General features: G+C 44.1%; 2 protein-coding genes across 6 annotated transcripts in view; one reads left to right on the top strand and one right to left on the bottom strand.

The window, feature by feature from the left end:
* LOC131126126 (CDP-diacylglycerol--glycerol-3-phosphate 3-phosphatidyltransferase, mitochondrial) overlaps window positions 1-9,294 on the top strand; it is a 31,013-nt gene extending 21,719 nt beyond the window's left edge. For both annotated transcript variants that reach the window (XM_058068334.1, XM_058068333.1), the window contains 10 exons: window positions 542-731; window positions 1,026-1,103; window positions 4,369-4,468; window positions 4,546-4,735; window positions 5,052-5,230; window positions 6,721-6,935; window positions 7,250-7,541; window positions 7,625-7,773; window positions 7,855-7,975; window positions 9,021-9,294. In XM_058068334.1, the coding sequence (XP_057924317.1) occupies window positions 645-731; window positions 1,026-1,103; window positions 4,369-4,468; window positions 4,546-4,735; window positions 5,052-5,230; window positions 6,721-6,935; window positions 7,250-7,541; window positions 7,625-7,773; window positions 7,855-7,974 (1,410 nt within the window). In that variant the 5' untranslated portion in view covers window positions 542-644 and the 3' untranslated portion in view covers window position 7,975; window positions 9,021-9,294. The remainder of the gene's footprint in view (window positions 1-541; window positions 732-1,025; window positions 1,104-4,368; window positions 4,469-4,545; window positions 4,736-5,051; window positions 5,231-6,720; window positions 6,936-7,249; window positions 7,542-7,624; window positions 7,774-7,854; window positions 7,976-9,020) is intronic.
* A 90-nt stretch (window positions 9,295-9,384) lies between these two features.
* cyth1b (cytohesin 1b) lies at window positions 9,385-20,040 on the bottom strand. Of its 4 annotated transcripts, none has more exons than XM_058068335.1 (12): window positions 19,873-20,040; window positions 14,292-14,374; window positions 13,206-13,270; window positions 11,922-11,988; window positions 11,664-11,782; window positions 11,354-11,547; window positions 11,120-11,268; window positions 10,927-11,038; window positions 10,489-10,565; window positions 10,351-10,422; window positions 10,118-10,272; window positions 9,385-9,972 (listed from the first exon to the last, which is right to left on the bottom strand). In XM_058068335.1, exons 1-12 carry the CDS (start codon window positions 19,967-19,969, stop codon window positions 9,894-9,896), a joined length of 1,269 nt encoding a protein of 422 aa, XP_057924318.1. In that variant the 5' UTR covers window positions 19,970-20,040; the 3' UTR covers window positions 9,385-9,893. The 4 variants fall into 4 exon arrangements, with proteins under 4 accessions (XP_057924318.1, XP_057924320.1, XP_057924322.1 ...); XM_058068337.1 differs by lacking the exon at window positions 19,873-20,040 and adding an exon at window positions 17,098-17,307 and having other exon boundaries at window positions 9,399-9,972; XM_058068339.1 differs by lacking the exon at window positions 19,873-20,040 and adding an exon at window positions 16,784-17,008 and having other exon boundaries at window positions 9,403-9,972; window positions 10,489-10,567; window positions 10,926-11,038.
* Window positions 20,041-21,264: the final 1,224 nt, after the last annotated feature.

A 21,264-nucleotide genomic window follows, 5' to 3' on the forward strand; every position in this document is an offset into this window, starting at 1 on the left:
ATAGATACTGTACGAAGTAAAATGTCATTTGAAGTATGTATTTGGGGGCATATTTATTGTAGTAATATAGTTAATGGTTGATGTCGGGTTATAAGAGCAGCTGATTATGTTTGGTATTTATTACAACGATTTTTTTGTACAGCAAATGTTGATGTTGTTGTTCATTGGGTGTTGTGTATGTGCATTTTTCATTTAATTTGTTTATGTGATTGCAGCATATTGTTTTGTGGTGTTTGTTGTTTTGGTCATTTCTGAGTTTAGAGCTTTTAGATGTTGCTGTGCGTTTACCAACCTGTTGGTCACCATTGAAGATGTACTGCCAGGCAAGCCATGCCAACCAGGGGGTTCTTTTCTTCCAGCTGTGCACTGTTTTAGCATCACAATAATTTATCATTTAGTCCAAAAGACAATAGAACTGACTGTTAGTATTTCATTAAAACGAATAATCTTCCATAATGAGCCATACTTACGGGATGCTAACTATTAGCTAGCTGTTTGTATGTTTCATGTAGCATGACCCTCAAGGTTTTCCATCCCGCAGGTCCTCCGTGTTGCTTTTGGCACCCCTGCTGGCCAAAGCCCAGCCGGCGCACGAACACGTCCCCAGCCAGGGCGCGCACAGCCTCAACGGCCGCTTCCGATGGATGGCGGAGCACTTGCCGGCCTTCCGAGTGAGCGGTGCCCGCATCCGCGTCCTCACCTCGCCCGACCAGTTCTACCAGACATTGAAGGTCAGCTTTGTGCAGGTGCAAGCCGGCGCTTGTGACAGATACACCCTTTTTTTCTCCACACAGATAAAGTACATGCATTATTGAGGTGTTACTTAATTAGTACGCATTACAAATGGCCACGTATTCCTACCACTAAGACTAAAAACGAAATCCTGAATGAACCTTTTAGAGGCCCCAGCTGCTTCGAGAGCATGTGACAGCCTGGAAACACAGCTGCCGTCATTTGTGGGAATCACGCTCACATCCCCCCCTTTCATACTTAAAATTCATTGTTCTCTCCTGCTTTCCCATCAGGCACGTGTGAGGACTGCAAAGAGACGAGTGGTGTTGGCCTCGTTGTATCTGGGAACGGGTCAGCTGGAACAAGACTTGGTGAGAGACGTGGTGTGTGTGTGTTTGAGACAGACATCTTGACTTTGGGCAGGTGAGAGCAATATCAGCACCAAAACACCGGCTCAGGCCAAAAAAGCTGGTCAGAGATGCCAGAAAAAGTGAGTCACAGTCCGCTTCGAGAGAAGAATAAAAATGTTCCCGATGCCAACAAAAAGGAATGACTGCAAAGTGTTGAGGTTTTACGTCTTTAAGGACAGCAGTGTTGGCCGCCGATGGCGTGCCTGCGAGCCCAACATACACAGTGTGAAAAACCACAGTCTGGACTCACATTCAGGCTCTTTTTCCCCCCTTCTATTCCTCCCTACTTGTGATGTTTTTATTATAAAAACACAAATCTTAACGGTATGAGTTGCAGAGAAGCTGAGTCACGCGTCGAAAAGCCTGCGAATGAGCGCCCGTCGCTGCCAAAAATCTTAAAGGATGAGTCACAGGCGTTCCACGCGGAAGATAGCCAAGATGTTTTTGATGTTGTTTTCTCAAGTTTGATCAGGATTCAGTGCAACAAAAGGAGGTCAGGAGCAGGGAACACAACCACTGTGAGGATGAGATGCTACGGTACAATAATATTAATATCTTTTTAAAAAATTTTTTACAGTCATCCCTCGGTTCAGGTGAGAGGCGGGGTACAGCCTGGACTGGTGGCCAGCCAATCACAGGGCACATATAGACAAACAACCATTCACACTCACATTCATACCTATGGACAATTTGGAGTCGCTAATTAACCTAGCATGTTTTTGGAATGTGGGAGGAAACCGGAGTACCCAGAGAAAACCCACGCATGCACGGGGAGAACGTGCAAACTCCACACAGAGATGGCCGAGGGTGGAATCGAACCCTGGTCCTCCTAGCTGTGAGGCCTGCGCGCTAACCACTCGTCCGCCGTCCAAAAAATATTGAAAATGACATGTAGTGTTCTACACTGACTAAGCTTCAGTAATGGTACATTAAGGAGACATTACCATACATTACCCTAACTTGCACTGCATTGAATCAACCATGAGTGCAGAGTCCTCCCATTCCATGTGGAAGTGGTATATTTTTGCCTTCTTTTTCCTCTCCCACTCGGTTTCAAACTTAAGAATAAATAAATAGGAGGCTAACTAGTTACCTAGGTGGCTTGCTGTCCCTGCAGAGGTCCTGTAGCCTGCATGTAATAGTGTGGCGTAAACAAAGACACTGGAAGGGGCGTTATTGAACGTTCTTTGTCACATTTCCACCAGAAGTTAACTAAAAGGTTGTTCTTTCTTGGCGTGGCAAGGCCAGACAACGCATTGTTCTGCCGACATTTTTTTCTTCTTCTGCAATATGTAGTATTTAACTATTCCCACAAAGTACAAGACCAACATGAAGAATTGACATTCAGGCTTTAAGGGTGGCCGATATCCCCCCACGGGAAGTCTGCTACAAAGTCAAATCCTGTCCCGTCATTGGGATGAAAGGCTGGATTGGATGTCAAAAATGACAAAAAGCCGCACTGTCAAATGCCTATTGCGCCACCGTGCACATAGCTTGGCACGCTCTTAAAGGAACGACAGATTTTAATCGACGCAGTTAGCGTCATACGCCAAGTATCAGTGAGAAAGTTTTTGTGGGGCCGGTAAAGGTTGCACGTACAACGAGAAGTTCAAATGTTGAGCATAGACGAGCTGAGTATTATATGACTATTTGTACACATGGCTTATCTTATACCTTCACTCGCTTATCTTATACCGGCACTTTGAGAACGGACCTCCAGTCTACCTTGACCTGGCAGATTAGGATCTTCTAATAACCGCACACATGCCGATCACACTTATTTACACATCCAGTCCGTCTTGTATGTGTGGGTGTGAGCACCTACCTCGGAAGTAGCAGACATTGCCACAAAGCCAGGGTGCCAAAAAGCAGCACGGTACAGCGAGGCAAGTGAAACGGGGGGCTTGAGTACAATAGCTGTGTTTCCACGGGAACCACCTGCTGGAAACCAGCACCTTCTGACGCAAAACCAGACCTGCACCATTCAGGAAATAAAAAAAAATATGAATGACACTTTTCTAGCACATGCAGTGTTACACATGTAAATTACTTTTAAAAAATAATTTGTGATACTTACTTTAATGAAATTAGTAGCAGGATTATTTCATCATAAATGGAATTACTAGGAAAAGTAATTAGTCATCCCTCGCCACGTTTTTCACAAATATATTATTTAACAAATCATGCAAAAACATATTTAGTAGTTTGCAAACAAAAAACATTCATTCATTCATTTATTCATTCATTCATTCATTTTCTGCCGCTTTTCCTCACAAGGGTCGCGGGGGTGCTGGAGCCTATCCCAGCTGTCTTCAGGCGAGAGGCGGGGTACACCCAGGACTGGTGGCCAGCCAATCACAGAACACATATAGACAAACAACCATTCACACTCACATTCATACCTATGGACAATTTGGAGTCGCTAATTAACCTAGCATGTTTTTTTTTGGAATGTGGGAGGAAACCGGAGTACCCGGAGAAAACCCACGCATGCACGGGGAGAACATGCAAACTCCACACAGAGATGGCCGAGGGTGGGATTGAACTCGGGTCTCCTAGCTGTGAGGTCTAGGTGCCAAATGTGTACATGGGCAAATATACCAGTGTACAGTGACAGTTATGATGTCATCACTACTAACAGCACTAAATTCATCACATAGCAACTTAACACCCAAAAGGTGCACCTGATACAAACATGTATCAGGTACACCTTGGACTGGTGGCCAGCCAATCACAGGGCACATATAGACAAACAACCATTCACACTCACATTCATACCTATGGACAATTTAGAGTCGCTAATTAACCTAGCATGTTTTTTTTTGGAATGTGGGAGGAAACCGGAGTACCCGGAGAAACGTTTTCTACGCTGTAACTACCAAAATATTCCATTTATAAATGAGGAATCTACTTGACATTCACTGTCTGCGACCAATTAAACACACGAAACACAAAACTAGCTATTTAGTTTCCTGTGTGGCGACACCTGACGTCCATGTTTTCCATATACAGTACTATGTATCAGCACATAGTATGTTTCACTGACAGGAATGAAAACAATAAGGTGTTGGTAACAGGACTTGATGACGGATAGCGGGCGAGCCTGGCTGCATCAGCGGGTAGAACCAGGGCAGGGCATCGTTATTAACAAGCTAATCAACACTGAGAATGTTTTGTGTGTGCAGCCATACTTGCTAGTCTTTTTTTAAAATTGGTGTTGTTGCAGGTGGACTGCATGCAGGAAGCTCTGGAAAGCTCGCAAGAAAAAGGCCACGCCCCCGACTTTAAGGTCTCAGTGTTGCTGGACTACACGCGAGGCTCACGAGGTTGGTCACTGACCGTCCTTGTCACCCCCCCCCCGGTACCCAGTAGAGGCCGCTCATCCTCTCCTCCCCGCTTGCAGGGCAGGTGAACTCGAGGACCATGCTGCTGCCTCTGCTGCAGCGCTTCACCTCGCAGATGCGCGTCTCTCTGTACCACACCCCCGACCTGAGGGGCCTGCTGAGGCTGCTGGTGCCGCAGCGCTTCAACGAGACCATCGGCGTGCAGCACATCAAGGTCTACCTGTTTGACGACAGCCTCGTCATCAGCGGGTGGGTCATTGAAGGCTTCTAATCCCTTCTTGGGAACGCTTCAAATGCCCCAGGAAAAAATGCAGAAATGTGGGGATTTCCTATCTGGCGCCTGACACAGAATTGGCAGCTCCGTGGATCGTCAACAAAGTGGAGCTCATACTGAACTCTTAAACAAACACCGTCCAAATACCTGTCAACTCTCCGTATTTCCTGTTTTAATACTTCACAGGCGCATAATAATCTCCCAAGCAACGAATGAATGTACAATATGCACGCCATACAGGAAGTGCAAATCTTTCACAGACCTTCTTGTGTTTTTTTTTTTTTTTTCCAGGGCCAACCTGAGCGATTCCTACTTCACCAACAGACAGGACCGCTACGTCCTGCTGGAGAACTGCCGTGAATTGGCCGACTTCTTCTCGGAGCTGGTGGATGCCGTGGGAGATGCTTCGCTGCAGCTTCAGCCCGACGACTCCGTCACCGTGCAGCAGGGCATGGTGCACCCGTACAAAGGTACGTCATCATTGGTCGAGAGGCTAGTACTAGTACATATCAGCCAATGCATTTCTGTAAACCACAGCGAGTATTATAGCAGGTGTAGCTAAAGCGTATGTCCACCTACTCGCTTACAACGCATAGACTTCCAGGATGTCGGTTTGGGGTGAATGACATCATGTCTGCCAGACTGCGGAAACAAACACCAGGAATAGAGTCGTGATGTAACACCGATTCTGCAAGATGATATGCCCTCGGCCACACACATGCGTGTGAACACACACACACACACACACGTGTTTGCATTAAAATAATAACCACATCTTCCTTCATGACAAGCACAGGCATTATAGTTTGTTGGAGATTTAGTAGCTATATGTGTAAAGCCCATTAGAACAGTTAGCCACTTTCTTAGCAATAAATAAATGTGCTTTATAATTTGAGACATGTGTAGGCTTTGGAGCTGTTTATACAAGACTGATTAATTCATATTTTATATCGTGATTTATCACATATTACAGTATTAATTGGCCCTGTACCCTAGAAACCGCCCATGAATGATACTGTGTCAAAGCCCAGGGCAGTGATACTGATAAAATATAGAGTTTAACCATGTCCAGTATCAGCCCGCGTAGCTGCTCTGGTATCGTGCCTGTGAAACAACCAATCGGAGAACAGCGTTTGTTTTGCTGCCGTCTATGCTCTGTCAACATGTCAGCGGTTAAATAGTAAATAGTATAGTAAATATTAGTATAATAGTAAATATTAAATAGTACGTGATAATAACATCATCACATGGTTTGTCTGGTATCAGGCCCTTCGGTCTCGGGCTGATACTGACACTTGGGGGCATGATACCTGGCCTGATACCAGACAAACCATGTGATAACCTATAAATGTATGCTAAGGTCAATATCGCCCAACCCTAATTTGCACAGTAAGGGACCTTCTCAATTCACACAACACACTTATGAACTTCAAAATAAGAGCGCTTACAGTTATATCCTGTTAACCTGTGTTCCTAAAATCCAGGTTTCCTAAAAAATGACCCCGCCTCTATAAGCACTGGAAATCAAAAAACTGGGATTGTTCAAATTCAAAGGATGGCCAACCCGACCCATGACCAAAGTGAATGGGAACTCTAATATAATATTAACTTATAATCATGCCACCGTCATTTATTACGGTGAAGTGACGGCAAACATGGTGATGTCACTCAAAATGAGCCAATGAAATTGTTTGTTGACTTCCCGAGAAGTGAAAAGCAGTATGAAAAATATGGAAAGTCTACGAGCCATAAGGCATTCATTGTTCACTAAGGATTGCGTGGATATTGGGACAAAATAAAAATACTGACAGGATGGCCACGGGCTGCAAATGGCCCTGTTGCCGCACTTTGGACACCCGCGGGATACATAATAATATGGCCATACGTCAGGGACAGTGTGCATGCATCACTCAGCAGGAAACTTACCTTTCTCAATTGTATGGGTCTCCATGGCAACCAGGTGACAGACAGGACTTCGCCGCCGTGGCGAGCAAGCGCATCATGGAGGTCGTGGAAGCCGCCCATTCGCGCCAGCGGCTCCTCAACCAACTCTCCGAGGAAGGAGAGGGGGCGAGGGAGGATGCGGATGAGGATGAGGATGAGGAGGACACCTGGGTGTTCCCCCTGGTCCAGATGAAGCCTCTCGGCATCCAGGTGGACGAGCAGGTCACACAGGTGCGTGAGAACAGCAGCCGGCCCACTGTAAACATGACTCATAGAATAAAAACATGACTAATAACCTTTTGGAGGAATATTTTAGCTCTTATTAGTCACTTTTTCTGGGCACAAAGTCAGGAAAACAATCACTAGCGAGGTGGAATGTAAACGAGTAGAGCAACAAGTCACATGATCCACGTTGACAATCAGAAACGTGATCTATGGAAGCAAACATTGACATTGGCGCTTAGTATGAAGCAGACCAGAAACCGAAACATATCTTAAGCATCTACCTCACATGCGTCTCTCTCGACCCCCCCCTCCCCCCTCAGCGCCTGCTGACCGAAGCAGCTCCGGACTCCACCGTCTTCCTCACGTCCGGCTACTTCAACCTGACGCGGGCGTACATGCGCCTGGTGCTCGGCACCGGCGCCACCTACCGCATCCTCACCGCCTCCCCGGAGGTCAACGGCTTCTTCGGCGCCAAGGGGGTTGCCGGCGCCATCCCCGACGCGTACACGCACATCGCCAGGCAGTTCTACGACCAGGTGTGCCGACTGGGTCAGCAGGAGAGGGTCCGCTTGCACGAGTACCACAGGCCAAGGTGGACGTTCCACGCCAAAGGTGCCTCGTTCTCGTTCGTTGACGCTGTAGCTGCGTACTCTAAAGTGATGGAGATCAAAACCGTTTTTCCTCTCGGCGTGCAGGTCTGTGGTACTACCTCCAGGGGCGGGATCGACCTTGCCTCACGCTGATAGGCTCCCCGAATTTTGGCTACCGCTCAGTTCACCGCGACCTTGAGGCCCAGATTGCCATCGTAACAGAAAACAAACAATTACAGGATCAGCTACAAGAGGTCTGCTTTTGGTTTTTTTCTTTTTACACTTGGAAATGATGATGATGATGGGTTGTTCACGTCTTCTGTCTGACTTTACAGGAGCAGGAGATGTTGTACCGGCGCTCCTCGGAGGTGTCCAGGTCTACATTCGAACAGCCGGACCGCCACGTCAAGCTGTGGGTGCAGCTGGTCACCCCTCTCATCAAGAACTTCTTCTGAGGTAGCGTAGCCTGGAGATGAAGACAACTAACGACATGTTTAAATGTACATTTAATAATAATAATAATAATAATAATACCGCCTCCTAGTGGATAATTGGCCACTAGGTCATACAGGGGTGTCCAAAGTGCGGCCCGCGGCACATTTAAAGATTGAATAGAAGTCAAAATATGAACGAATTTTACAAGAATAGCATCAAAGTAAATCATTGAATAGATCGGAAGGTTCGATTTCAACGCTGACCACCCTTAAGATGTAAAACTCTTCATCTCACAAACTGCTGCTAACGTGTTTTTTTTTCTAATAAATCAGGATTTGCTGTTTTTGAAATTGATGCACAGTCACTAAGAAGCCAAGCTCTTGTGACCACAGAAACCTCCACAGTCATTGTGGTCGGCCCCGAGCCGACGGCCCCTGTCGTCCTGGTCTTCCCAGCACCCCAAACGGCCCCCGATCCACTGACTCACTCCCAGCTCTGACTCACTCTGATTTTTTTTTTTTTTTTATATGACCGCGATGCGGCTGGCGAGGTGAAGCTTGGAGGCTCACCTCGATGCGGATTTGGGCTTGCACGACAGCTAGGAATGTGACGCAGGGTTAAAAAAGTCATAAATATTTTCTTTAAAGTTCACTACATGAGCTCACTTTACTGTTTTTCATCAGTTAGTCAGATCATGTAGACTTTAGAACAGCATGCAAACAATACATAAGTAGTTTCTCTGATAATGCTTCCAATTCTAACCTCAGGATAGGAGCCATTTTTAGATGTCCGTCCGTCCGCCCGCCGCCTTCAGCGCTTATTGTCTTGCTGGTCCTGACAGGAAAAAACAAAAAACACTCAAAACAATACTTGTAAAGCTCATTACCATCAGTGGGTTCTATTGTTAGAAAGTGACACGAGGTTGGACCCCAAGCAGGCTTGCATGAGGGTGATGCATCGCAGGGAACCGTGCCCCCACCACCCTGAATGCAGCTTAGTGATGTCTGCCCCCTAGTGGAGAAATGTGAAACAGACTTTTTACAAGTTTTTTTCTTTTTCTGTGCAGATGAGAAGCTCCCGTCCTGCTGGGAGTCTCGATACTGAACTTGAGTGACACACGCACACACACCGATGTTACTGACCTGTCACACGGAAGTGTCTTCCGCCCCCGAGGATACGGCATCATGTGTGAAAAAGACTTGAGAATGAATGTTGGACACTGAACTGCAAGTACCCGAGTCCCAAAATGACATTTCGCGAGTCTACGGACTTGCTGGTACATGTGAACTAATATCTTAGTCAATTAAAAATGCAATGACTTTTTCCTCAACTCTTTTTTTTTTTTTTTTTTTTTTTTTTTTTTTTTACTCAAACTAACCAGAGAGGAGGTTAGTGAAGGGTTCACACACACGCCCACCCAAGGGTGGCAGCATAGCACCCAAATGTAGCAGTGTTTACTACTGGGCGTCCATGCCGACAAAAGCCAACCAAGATCTTTGATTGGTTGGACACTTTTAATGAGACAAACAAAACAATAAATAAGAACAAATAAATATCAACAGATGAGCGTCATTCCCACTAAATGTGCTTTGAATCCATGAAAAAAAAAAAATTGCTCATGTTTAGCGCTCCAATTGAGTTTCAATTTCCAGGCTCTGATTTGATTCTATTAGCGTCGTCTTTTTTACCAGATTTTGGCTTCTCACCTGGAGAGGCAACAAACCCTGAGGAAGTGGTTCTCTAACATTGGTGGCGGTGGGGGTTTAAAAAAAAAAAACACCCCAAAAAAACAAAAAATGTAGTTGATTCTGCAGCCGGGAAATAAAAAGTGCTGCCGTCGCTAAAATGTGCAAGAGTTGTCAGGCTGCGGTTCGTGAACATCTCGGCTGCGACTCCGTTTTTCCAGCTGCGGCCGTCAGTCAAACCTGTTTGCACGCTCTTACACGCCCTTCATGGAGGAAACCTTCTTCTTGCGGGCGGCCAGCATCTCGTAGAAGGGGTCCTTGCTTATGGCGGCTCTGCGGGTGCGGGGGGAGAGGACACTTTATCAGAATGTGTTTCAATTATTATTTATTAGTTAATTAATTAATAATAATAATAATATAAAGTCGTCTATCCGGAATAAGGTGGCTTATTCCAATGAATGGGGGGAGGGGGGCTCACTTGATGCTGTTGATCCACTCGTCCTTCTCCTCGGCGGTGGGGGCGGAGATTCTGTAAAAGGTGTGGTTGCCCTCCACCACGCGGCCGTCCGCCTCCGTCTTGCAGGCCTTGATCACCTGATCTCTGTGGTCCGGGATGAAGAGCTCGAAGCAGTTCTTAGGCGAGAGAGCAGAGGGGAGGAGGCGTGAAAAACATCTGTGTAAACGGCGTGTGACAAATTCGGGGAGTTCTACCGGTTTCTTGGAGTCGTCCACTTCCCTGATGCTCAGATTTTCCAAGGGGATGATCCCTCTGGGTTCTTTGTCCTGTGGAAGTGAGCGAGAACGCGCTTGTGTGTAGAACCCAAGTGGAATGCTGCTGAAAGTACTTACGGTTGTAAATTCAAAGTAATAAAGGCAGTTGTCCGTCAGAATAAACCAGCGCCTCTTCCAGGTCTTGACTCGGCCCCCTGCGGACATACGACAGGTCAGCCCTGACGCTGACGATGGATGTTCAGCTGTTATGTTAAGGCAGGGATTAAAGCTGCGGGTTTCGGGGGTCGTGTGCAGGAGTCCAGCCAAAGTGATTTTTGACTAAAAGCGCAGAGGGGAACCGTTTTGTGCGCTATCATGCTAACGTGCACATGGCAAGTGACAGGAAGCCAAGCGGTGCGTTAAAGCCGACGGTACGTACCTCCTGGTTTCATAAACAGGACACATAAGGAAAAGAAAAAAACAGTCAGGTCTTAAATCCGCACATTGGTGGAGTGGAATGTAACTGGTTTACGCCACTAGATGGCAGCCGACGGACGGGGAGCAAAACCCGCGTACCCAGTTTGAGCAGCCAGCCCTCTCGGTCGGGATTGAAGAAGGTGTGCGTGAGGTCGTTGCCGTCGTCCTCCGGGATCTTGAAGGGTTCGTTCTTGATGCTGTCAAACAGGTTCTGCAAGAAAGGCGAAGAACACGGCGTCAAAGTCGACCCCCGCCGGAGGCGTCCCGCTGCCAGTCGGGGAACATCTCTCACCCGGAGAAGCTCCTCCGGCAGGTCTCCTCCGTCATTAATCCCTCGGTTCATTGCGGTAAATCTCTGAACGGAGGGCTTGTCCTTCACGTTGGGGTTGTGTAAGCTGGTGTTGAGCATGATGACGGCGAAGGACAGCACGTAACACGTATCTGGTGGAGGGGGGGGACAACAACAATTGTCTTTAAGCGTTTGTTGAGGAGTTGGGGCGTCGGGTTCTTTGCCTGGACAACGCACCGGTGCTCTGGAACACGCCGGGGTTGCAGTGGCAGTAGCGCTGAGCGAATGCCTCCATCATGCGGTCAATCTTCTGGGCTTCGCCGGGCAGACGGAAGCTCCACAGGAACTGCCTGAGCGCCTGGACCAGGTTCAAGTCGGTGAACTCGTGCAGCTGCAGGAAGGCGTGCAGCACCTCGATGTTCAAGTCGTCTCTGCCGACGCAAGCGGAGAGGAAAGACGCACGTTTGGCGACCAACGCAGATGATGATGATGATGATCAGGCTAGCTGTGTCCTCCATGAAGCTTAGATCGTCGCCGCAACACTGACCTCTCCCCCAGGTAGTCGCCGATGGCCGTCTTGTTCAGGCCCTCGCCCTTGTAGAGAAACCGGGCGATGTCTTCGCTGGTGTTCTTAAGCAGGGAGCTGTCAATCAGGAATCGGATCCCCTGGAGGCAACACGGTTATCATCATGCTAAATATTCCCATATTTCCATATTTCCATAGATACCGTACTGCTGTAAAACCCAAACACAGCACGGCCATCTTTGTGGAGGCAAAATAAAAGCATGAAGGTGTGCTACTCACCTTTTTGGGGTCCATATTGAATTTCTTTCGTCCGATGGCCATCTGTTTGTTCCTCTGCATGGTTTTCCTGGACACAAAGATCCAGATTGACAAGAATGTGGAGTAACGTACTTTATGGCGTGAATGTCCACGTCTCCTACACCAACCAGGAAGTGGCCTGACCGCTCCATTTAACACTAATTAGTCCAGTTAACGTCTGTATTCAAGTCTGCTGTAGTCGGCGGACGTGTGGTCTACAAAGAGACGGGTGTCCACAGTGTAACGTGATATTTCTACACAGAAAGACACTATAAACGGCATGGCTCCGGTGGTAGAGCGGTGGGGGGGGGGGGGGTCCTAACTCCTTACTCCCGTGATCATGTGGCTCATGGGATCGGGTCATCCCTGTAGATCTTGCCATACTGTTATTACAAATACAGTTATCACAACATTGGTTCTGTTAAATATTGTCCGCTTTCTCATGCACTCCAAATAATCGTTGTTTTTAAGGTTTTAAGGTTTTTAGCTCATGATAAAGCAGTATCCCAAGTACAAAAATACATACATGCCGGGATGCCAGGAAGAGTCAACACTCTGAATGCACAAAGCAATCTACCGCTTTTTCCTCACGAGGGTCGCGGGGGGGTGCTGGAGCCTATCCCCGCTGTCTTTGGGCGAGAGGCAGGGTACACCCTGGACTGGTTGCCAGCCAATCACAGGGCACATATATACAAACAACCATTCACACTCACATTCATACCTATGGACAATTTGGAGTCGCTAATTAACCTAGCATGTTTTTGGAATGTGGGAGGAAACCGGAGTACCCGGAGAAAACCCACGCATGCACGGGGGAGAACATGCAAACTCCACACAGAGATGGCCGAGGGTGGAATTGAACCCTGGTCTCCTAGCTGTGAGGTCTGCGCGTTAAACACTCGACCAATTAACCTAGCATGTTTTTGGAATGTGGGAGGAAACCGGAGTACCCGGAGAAAACCCACGCATGCACGGGGGAGAACATGCAAACTCCACACAGAGATGGCCGAGGGTGGAATTGAACCCTGGTCTCCTAGCTGTGAGGTCTGCGCGCTAACCACTCGACTGCCGTGCCGCCCGCACACATATATTTAATACCTTATATGCGCTCTTCTCCTTTCCCTACTTTTGCATTTTTTATTCACGTACACCCAATTACGATTGGTGTACCCCCTGGGGGTACACATGCCCTACTTTGGGAACCAAGGATTTAGATCATTTGTTGTGAAAGCACTCATAAATGTTTGCTGAGCGACACCTTCTTACCTTTCTTCACTCAGGCCCAGGTTTTCAATCTCATTGGTCACCTCAGCTATCTCATCCTTCAGCCTCTGAGAGCATAAAGAGAAGTGGGAATGTCAAGGAATAGTCACTGTCAATCACGTTTGTCCGTGTGTGTGTGGGATATCTGATTTCATGCCAACACGACAACACGTAAAAACGATATTGTCCCGCCCACATTCTTCCCCTCTGTGAGCCGGAGCACCTGCTCACGAGTCAGCTGGGCGCCCTTAAGTTCCCCTCCACCCAATCCTCACGCCCTCGTGTCCTGACCCAGATACGCCAGCCACCGGTCCCAGACTGTGTGAGCGTCACGCTGGAGGAACTGGGAGGACGCTGGTGTGCCGAGCCAAGAGTGAAAGGGTTTTAAGAAAAAAAAAAAAAAAACAGGAGACGGCGTAAGCGGAAACGATAGCGGACACGAGGACAAAAATGGGGACGAGGAATGCGTCTCAGATTAGAAACACGATCATCCGACCGAGTGGGCTCAGACACGCGCCTCGTCCCAAGTACATAACTCCAGTCTGGACTCCCCCCACAGGAGTTTCTATGGTTACGACCCCCCCCCTCTTTCTACACAGACAGCGTGGTCCGTCTCCATTACTGGAATATTTGATGGCTCGTTGCCCACTAGTCCCTGGGGGCAGGTTGGAGAGGCAAGTTTGACTGCAGACGAGTGAGGATGAAGATCTGCGATAAGAACGCCAATTTATGTTTTCTCTGTTTGTTTGTGGAACGGAAACAAGAGACATGTTGTTTCGCTTTTCAGTATTTCACCGATGATGGCTTAACGTAGTTTTACCATTTTCTGTACCGCTTATCCTCACTAGGTATGCTGGAGCCTATCCCAGCTGTCTTTGGCGGTGAGAGGCGGGGTACACTCTGGACTGGTGGCCAGCCAATCACAGGGCGCATATAGACAAACAACCATTCACACTCACATTGATACGTATGGATAATTTGGAGAAAACCCACCCACGCACCGGGAGAACATGCTAACTCCATATGGAGAATCGAACCCGGGTCTTCACGATGCCCTGACTGTGTGTGTGTGTGTGTTTGTGTGTGTACTTGTATGTCCTGCAGTAGCTCCTGTTTTCTGCGGCGGATGCTCTCCAGCTCCTGTCTCTCTTCTGGGCTGAGGTCATCAGGCACTGGGGGGCGAACAAGAATGTGTACATAAATACAACACACTCATATACACACACACATACACAAAAGGAGACCTGAGAGTCCCACTGGTTGAGGGTCACTATGGCAACACTATTTTTATATCTATGAAATTAGCCCGCCAACATCCATCCAGCCAGCCAGCCTGAAGTTCCAAAATGAAAAACGACAATATTTAGCCTCTTGTGCAAACACAGCAAGCGTTATCTAATCATCTCAGAAATCCGTTTTTCAGCCTTCAGTCGCTAACAACAAGTTGACTGACTGCGAGGATAGCTTTGCCTCGTGATCCAGCAGGAACTCGACCTCTTGACTTCATGTCTATGTGGAAATAGCACGGGGATTTCAAAGTAAATGGTGTAGTTCTCAACTGGAAACTTCCACCCAAATGTATGTAGCATTAAAGTCCATCTAAAAAAATTGAAATAAAAAAAAAAAAAAAACGTTCCCATGGATAAAGTCCATTTAAAAAGAGTACACAATCACACAACCAATGGCAAACTCTCACTGGAGGTCACAAAGTGTGCATGTTTGCCTCAACGGGAAACGGGACGCTTTGTCATGGCCGGCAGCTGCTCCGAATGACTGACATTCTGTAAGCGCTAGTACACACACACACACACACACACACACACAGCATATCGTCTTTTATACACACACACAGATTTAGGTTTATTCTTACCGGTTTAAGCGGTCCCAGCACAGCGAATTTCACAATAAAAGCCTCCCCTAACCCAAAATGTACACACCACTTGTTTTCCTAATGACTTACTAAGCCAATAAGAGTACGGGGTCCCTTCCCCGTGAGTAGTCCAGTTGCGTCTGAGACCTCCCTGTAAGGACACCAGGACTCACCGGGAGCGTGTGGGAGAGAGAAGGCATTACCCCCCCCCCCCCCCCAGTACTCCCCACTCCTCCCCCAGATGAGCAGAGTTTAGATTAGATACATTAGGCAATCTATGCCAGGCTTTTTGTTGATGGGACTACGTCTTGAAACAAAGGAGGTGCAGTCATCCCACATTAATTAAATAAATTAAATAAAATAACAGTTAACAGTGAATTTCTGCAAAGGATTATTTATTTATAATTGAAATATTTTTGCAGTTGGAGCATAGAAAACCTGTTTACGACCTTCTCAATGCGTTTTTTATTATTCTTAGAGCTCTCTGGACATGAGGTAACACCCCTACAGTCAACTTGGCATGGCCAAATGACGTCACATTTTCCACACCGTACACCACTGTAGTGGCACACTGAACAATCAATACAACAGGTTGAATTGGACATAAACACCGGTCAAAGTTGGCTGAATCTCCTCTTATAGAGCGTGAATGTAGGCTAGGTTAGTATAACCCAACCTTAACACTCCAATTAGCCAATAAAGTGGTATAAAGTGGTAAAAAGTGGTTACCAACCACTAGAGGGCGCAGTTGATTCATGCCCTACTTAGGAGCTTGCTGCCTGAAGGAAATACACAGTATGTTCTCTGTGGTTTCATGTGGTGGAAAAGGCTTCAACGAAAATGTTACATTGGAATTGGGCATTTAAGTGTAAGCATTTTAGCTCTAAGCCTCGGAATCTACTGTTGGAAATCTATAAAATCCTAATAAAGTACATGCAACCAAATGGCCATCCCTAGCGTGACGTAATGTAACGTACTGTCCATTCTAATGCCCGCAAATTAAACCCGCACCGCCACACTCGGTCTGGTCCCATCGAACCACACGTAGTGGAGGGGGGGCGCGGTCAGGGTGACAGCTGACCCAAGCCCCGAGGCTAAAACAGTTTGGTCTGGGGAAGAAAAAGAAAATGATGTGTTTAGACTTGTTTGGGGCGTTGGGTCGTCTGGCACCAGTCATAATGCAAGAATTGTGCCTTCCGCAAGCAGCTGGCGCCGAGGACGACCGGCTCAATATAATCTTGAGGTTATGGCAGACTCTGCAGGAGAGTAGACCGGTTCAAAGTGAACTAAACTGCAGAAAAGTAGAGAGTTAGACTGGGATCACTTAATCAAAAACTATTGGTGCAACTTTAAGATTAATCTTTTGGTAATTTGTTAATACTTTTAGGTTGTTTATAGTGTTTATTTTTTGCTGTTTAACTGGTTCTGTCCTCTTTGCTGCTGTGCAATGCAAATTTCCCCACTGAGGGTCGAATAAAGGCATATCTTATCTTATCTTATATTATCTTGATGGAAGGTGTGTTTATTTTTTTGGTGTTTATTGTCTGCACGGATGTTGCTGGATTCGGTTACTCCACGTCACAACAAAGACTATAAATACCAGTGGAAAATGTCATTTAGTTAGTGGGGTGTCATGGTTCACAATATCTACAACCACAAAACGTCTGTAGCCGGACTACGTTTAAAAGGTCAGTAATATTTGGATTCTTACCGTGAGAATGTTGAGTTTGTTTCCCGATTACACATGACAACAGTGGCTAATAAATGGTCGTATAGAACCTCATCAAGTGTGGCTTCGGTCCAAGTCGGCGAATAATGGCTCGCTTTGTGAGCGGTTAATAAAGACCGAGACTATTTCTCACTTATATAAGTAACATAAATGCTTAAATACTTGCAAAAGTACAGCAGAATAATCCTTTATAAAGACAGGAACGATGTGTTCTGGTCGATGTTTACCTGCAGCTAACACACTTAGTTAGCTAAGTTAGCTAAGTTAGCCAAGTTAACGGAAGCCCGGCAACTTACCGACTCCGTCTTCCGACTTCAACACCATGTTTCGCTTCGGCGCTCAACGACCCGCACGCACAAAAGTGGCGAAATAATGAACTTTTAAGAAAGTTTAAAGACCAAAGGAAGTATTTTATAACAGCGGTGCGCTGGCGTAAAACTGACAACTGGGACAAGACCGCAGACAGCGGTCAGTAAGGCTCAATGGAGTGGGCGTGGTTTCGGATGATGCAGCCAATCAGAGGGCGGCTTGTAATGACAAACGCCGTCTATTGAGGGAGATGAGGCTAACTGTAAAAAAAAAATAAAAATAAAAAATAAAAAATACAAAATACAAAATACAAAATACAAAATACAAAATACAAAATACAAAATACAAAATACAAAATAAAAACCAAAAAGCGGTCAGTGAGGCTCATTGGAGTGGGCGTGGTTTTGGATGCTGTAGCCAATCAGAGGGCCGCTTGTAATGACAAACGCCGACTATTGAGGGAGATGAGGATGAAACCACCAGTATGGCTAACTGTCAATAAAAAATAAAAAATAAAAAATAAAAAATAAAAAATAAAAAATAAAAAATAAAAAATAAAAAATAAAAAATAAAAAATAAAAATTAAAAATTAAAAATTAAAAATTAAAAATTAAAAATTAAAAATTAAAAATTAAAAATTAAAAATTAAAAATTAAAAATTAAAAATTAAAAATTAAAAATTAAAAATTAAAAATTAAAAATTAAAAATTAAAAATTAAAAAAATTAAAAATTAAAAATAAAAAGCGGTCAGTGAGGCTCATTGGAGTGGGCGTGGTTTTGGATGCTGTAGCCAATCAGAGGGCGGCTTGTAATGACAAACGCCGACTATTGAGGGAGATGAGGATGAAACCACCAGTATGGCTGTCATTTAAAAAAATAAAATAAAATAAAAAATAACAAATAAATAAATAATTTAATTAAAAACATAAAACAAATAAAAATACTAAATAAAAAATGAAAAATACAAAATCAAGAATCAAAAACTAAAAACTAAAAACTAAAAACTAAAAACTAAAAACTAAAAACTAAAAACTAAAAACTAAAAACTAAAAACTAAAAACTAAAAACTAAAAACTAAAAACTAAAAACTAAAAACAAGATTATAAAAGTATGATGTGAGAGTGTGCGTTTGTTTTTATAGAAATATAAATGTATAAAGTTACACTGTATATTGCCACATATTAAACATAACACAGTGCACGTCCATGTTTTGTTGACATAAATGAACAGCACTGTGCAGTACTATTTAGAAATTGCAGCTGTTGTATGGGATTGTGGCGGGAAGGAAAGAGGCCAAAGCGCTGCAGCTGTGTTCTTGAATCAGTGGTTTTATTTAGCGTTTGGACACACCAATAACAGGATGTGCAGAGGATGGGTAAGGAAGAGCCGCTGCAGCTCTCTGATGACCTTTTTTTCCTGAATCAGATAACCCCCATGGTTGACAAAAAGTACAATGACACAATCCAACAAACGTCCAATGGAGTTGTTCTATTGAAGTGAAAGGCCGAGCGGTGGGCCGCCATGGAGATGAAATCACTCCAGCGCCCACTTGAGAGGAGGATCCATTCCGGGCCCCAGAGGGCGAGGAGCGTGCGTCATGTTCTCACATTGAGCCCACCAAGTCACGCACGAGCTCGCTCACAGGTTTTTGCCTGACTCATGTGTGTACGCACACAAAAATGCCAAATAGGAAAAAAAAAAAAAAAAAAAAACAACACTCGGTCACCACGGCAACTGTTAGTGGCAGTCTGGCTCGCTCCGGGTTGTTGTGCTGATATTTACATGACGGCTAGAGCCTTGGTGAGAAACACACACATGCTCACATCATATTTTTATACTCAGATTTTAGATTTTAGAGTTTAGATTTTAGATTTTAGATAATAAAATATATTATTATATTATTATATTTTACAATATTTATAGATTTTTTATGTTTTATGTTTTATGTGTCATGTTTTATGTGTCATGTTTTATGTGTCATGTTTCATGTTGAATTTTTATATTTTTATATTTTTATATTTTTATATTTTTATATTTTTATATTTTTATATTTTTATATTTTTATATTTTTATATTTTTATATTTTTATATTTTTATATTTTTATATTTTTATATTTTTATATTTTTATATTTTTATATTTTTATATTTTTATATTTTTATATTTTTATGTTTTTATATTTTTATGTTTTTATATTTTTATATTTTTATATTGGAAATACATTTTTTAATTAAAAAATGTTTTTATTTTTTTATGTTTTACTCTTTTTATATATATACTTTTATTTTATATTTTAATTTTTTATATTTTAATTTAAAAAATGTTTTATTATGAAAAAAATTATAAAAACATTTATATTTTTTATATTTATATTTATATTTTTTATATTTATATTTATATTTATATTTATATTTATATTTATATTTATATTTATATTTATATTTATATTTATATTTATATTTATATTTATATTTATACATTTTCATGTATTAATATTTATATTTGATTATTATCTATTCAGTTATTAATAAATAGATCATATAATATAATAATATACTTTTAATAATAATAATATATTAATAATAACATACTTTTAGGACATTTTCAGACTGAACTGCATAAGCCACAGGTGTCCAAAGTGCAGCACAGGGGCCATTTTCAGCCCCCCCTGCATCCTTAAAAGAGGCGGGACATTCAATTCCCGTTTTCCCACATCAGCCACTTCTGTAAAAGTGTTAATAAACCAGTAAGCCATCACTGACCTGCACTCGTAGCAGCAGCCGCCGCCTCCAACGCTCGCACCGTCGGACACAAAAACGCCTGAAAGCTGGAAGCACACAGCTCGCTGACGCTCCCCATTTGTGCCGAAGAAGACTCGGAGGCAAAAAGCAGCTTGTGAATTTGTCTGGTTTCCTTATGCTGACGGCACGCATGTTGGGATGGACGACTCTTCTTACCGGAGCATCTTCTTCTCGCTCTTTTACTCTTTTTCTCTCTCTCTCCTCCCTCCCTCGCCGCTCACCCACTTGACCTGCAGCCTCCTGTGTCCAGCCTCCTCATTCACTCACACACACACACACACACAATATGACACTCTGAACAGTTGCTGAAGTATTCTTGGAAGTGATGACAAATGGCGCACACACACACACACACACACACTATTAGCATTAGCATTTCAGGTGAATGTATTGTCTGGTAAAATTTTCTTTCGAACATCAAAACTAAACGTACCACCAAAAAAATTCACATCCTCTCTGCTCCTTCGGCTTCTTTCTGTTCAATGAAACTCACCTTTGACCTTTCCCGCCACAAGACGTTCTATCTCGTCGATGTGTCACTCCTGCACATCCTTGCTTTATTTGCCTATAGCACATAGTGCCTTTCGTACCGCTATATAAAGTGTGTGTGTTGTGTGTGTGTGTGTGTGTGTAGGTGGTGAAATTCATTAGCATTCGCTACAACGTGATTCATCAGGAAAGTCGTTGTTGATGAAACAAGTCTCAAAAACGTGTTGTTTGTTTGAACAATTCAGTGCAACACTGGCAATGAATCATTGGGGGTCAAGGGGTCAAGTGCCAGCATGGATTTATGCAGTTAGTATGAGCCGTTGTGGGAAACGTCTGGGTTTCTTTACAACTTCACCGATGCCCTCGACGATGTAGCATGTTGCCATGACTACCCAAAAAAGCTAAATTCAATACAAAATAACAGGAATGCTAATGGGATTTTTTTTTTTTTAAGTAACAGTGGAGACGGCAAAAAAAATGATCAGAATCTTTTCATTGCATGTCTGGTAATTTATTCATAAAATATCTCAGATTTGAGACTAATATTACAAGGAATGAAGTCATTTTTAGCAAAAAAAAAAAACAATCCCTATAAGCCATGGGTCTCAAACATGCGGCCCGCGGGCCAAATGTGGCCCGCAGGACACTAGTTTGAGGCCCCCGCCTTGATATGAAAGTTTAATGTTTGATATGGATGCTGTATGGTATCATGTACCCAGAAAAAATTATTACGTTTGATTAATGTTCATGTTAAAGGTTAAATAACTGTTAATAGTTATCCTCCCTATCCGTGTGGAAGTGGTAAGTTTTTACATTTTTATTTTGGAATTTTTAATTAAAACATGTTTTTATTTTTTTTATTTT

The sequence above is a fragment of the Doryrhamphus excisus genome, chromosome 3 (assembly GCF_030265055.1).
Source record: "Doryrhamphus excisus isolate RoL2022-K1 chromosome 3, RoL_Dexc_1.0, whole genome shotgun sequence".
NCBI lineage: Eukaryota > Metazoa > Chordata > Actinopteri > Syngnathiformes > Syngnathidae > Doryrhamphus > Doryrhamphus excisus.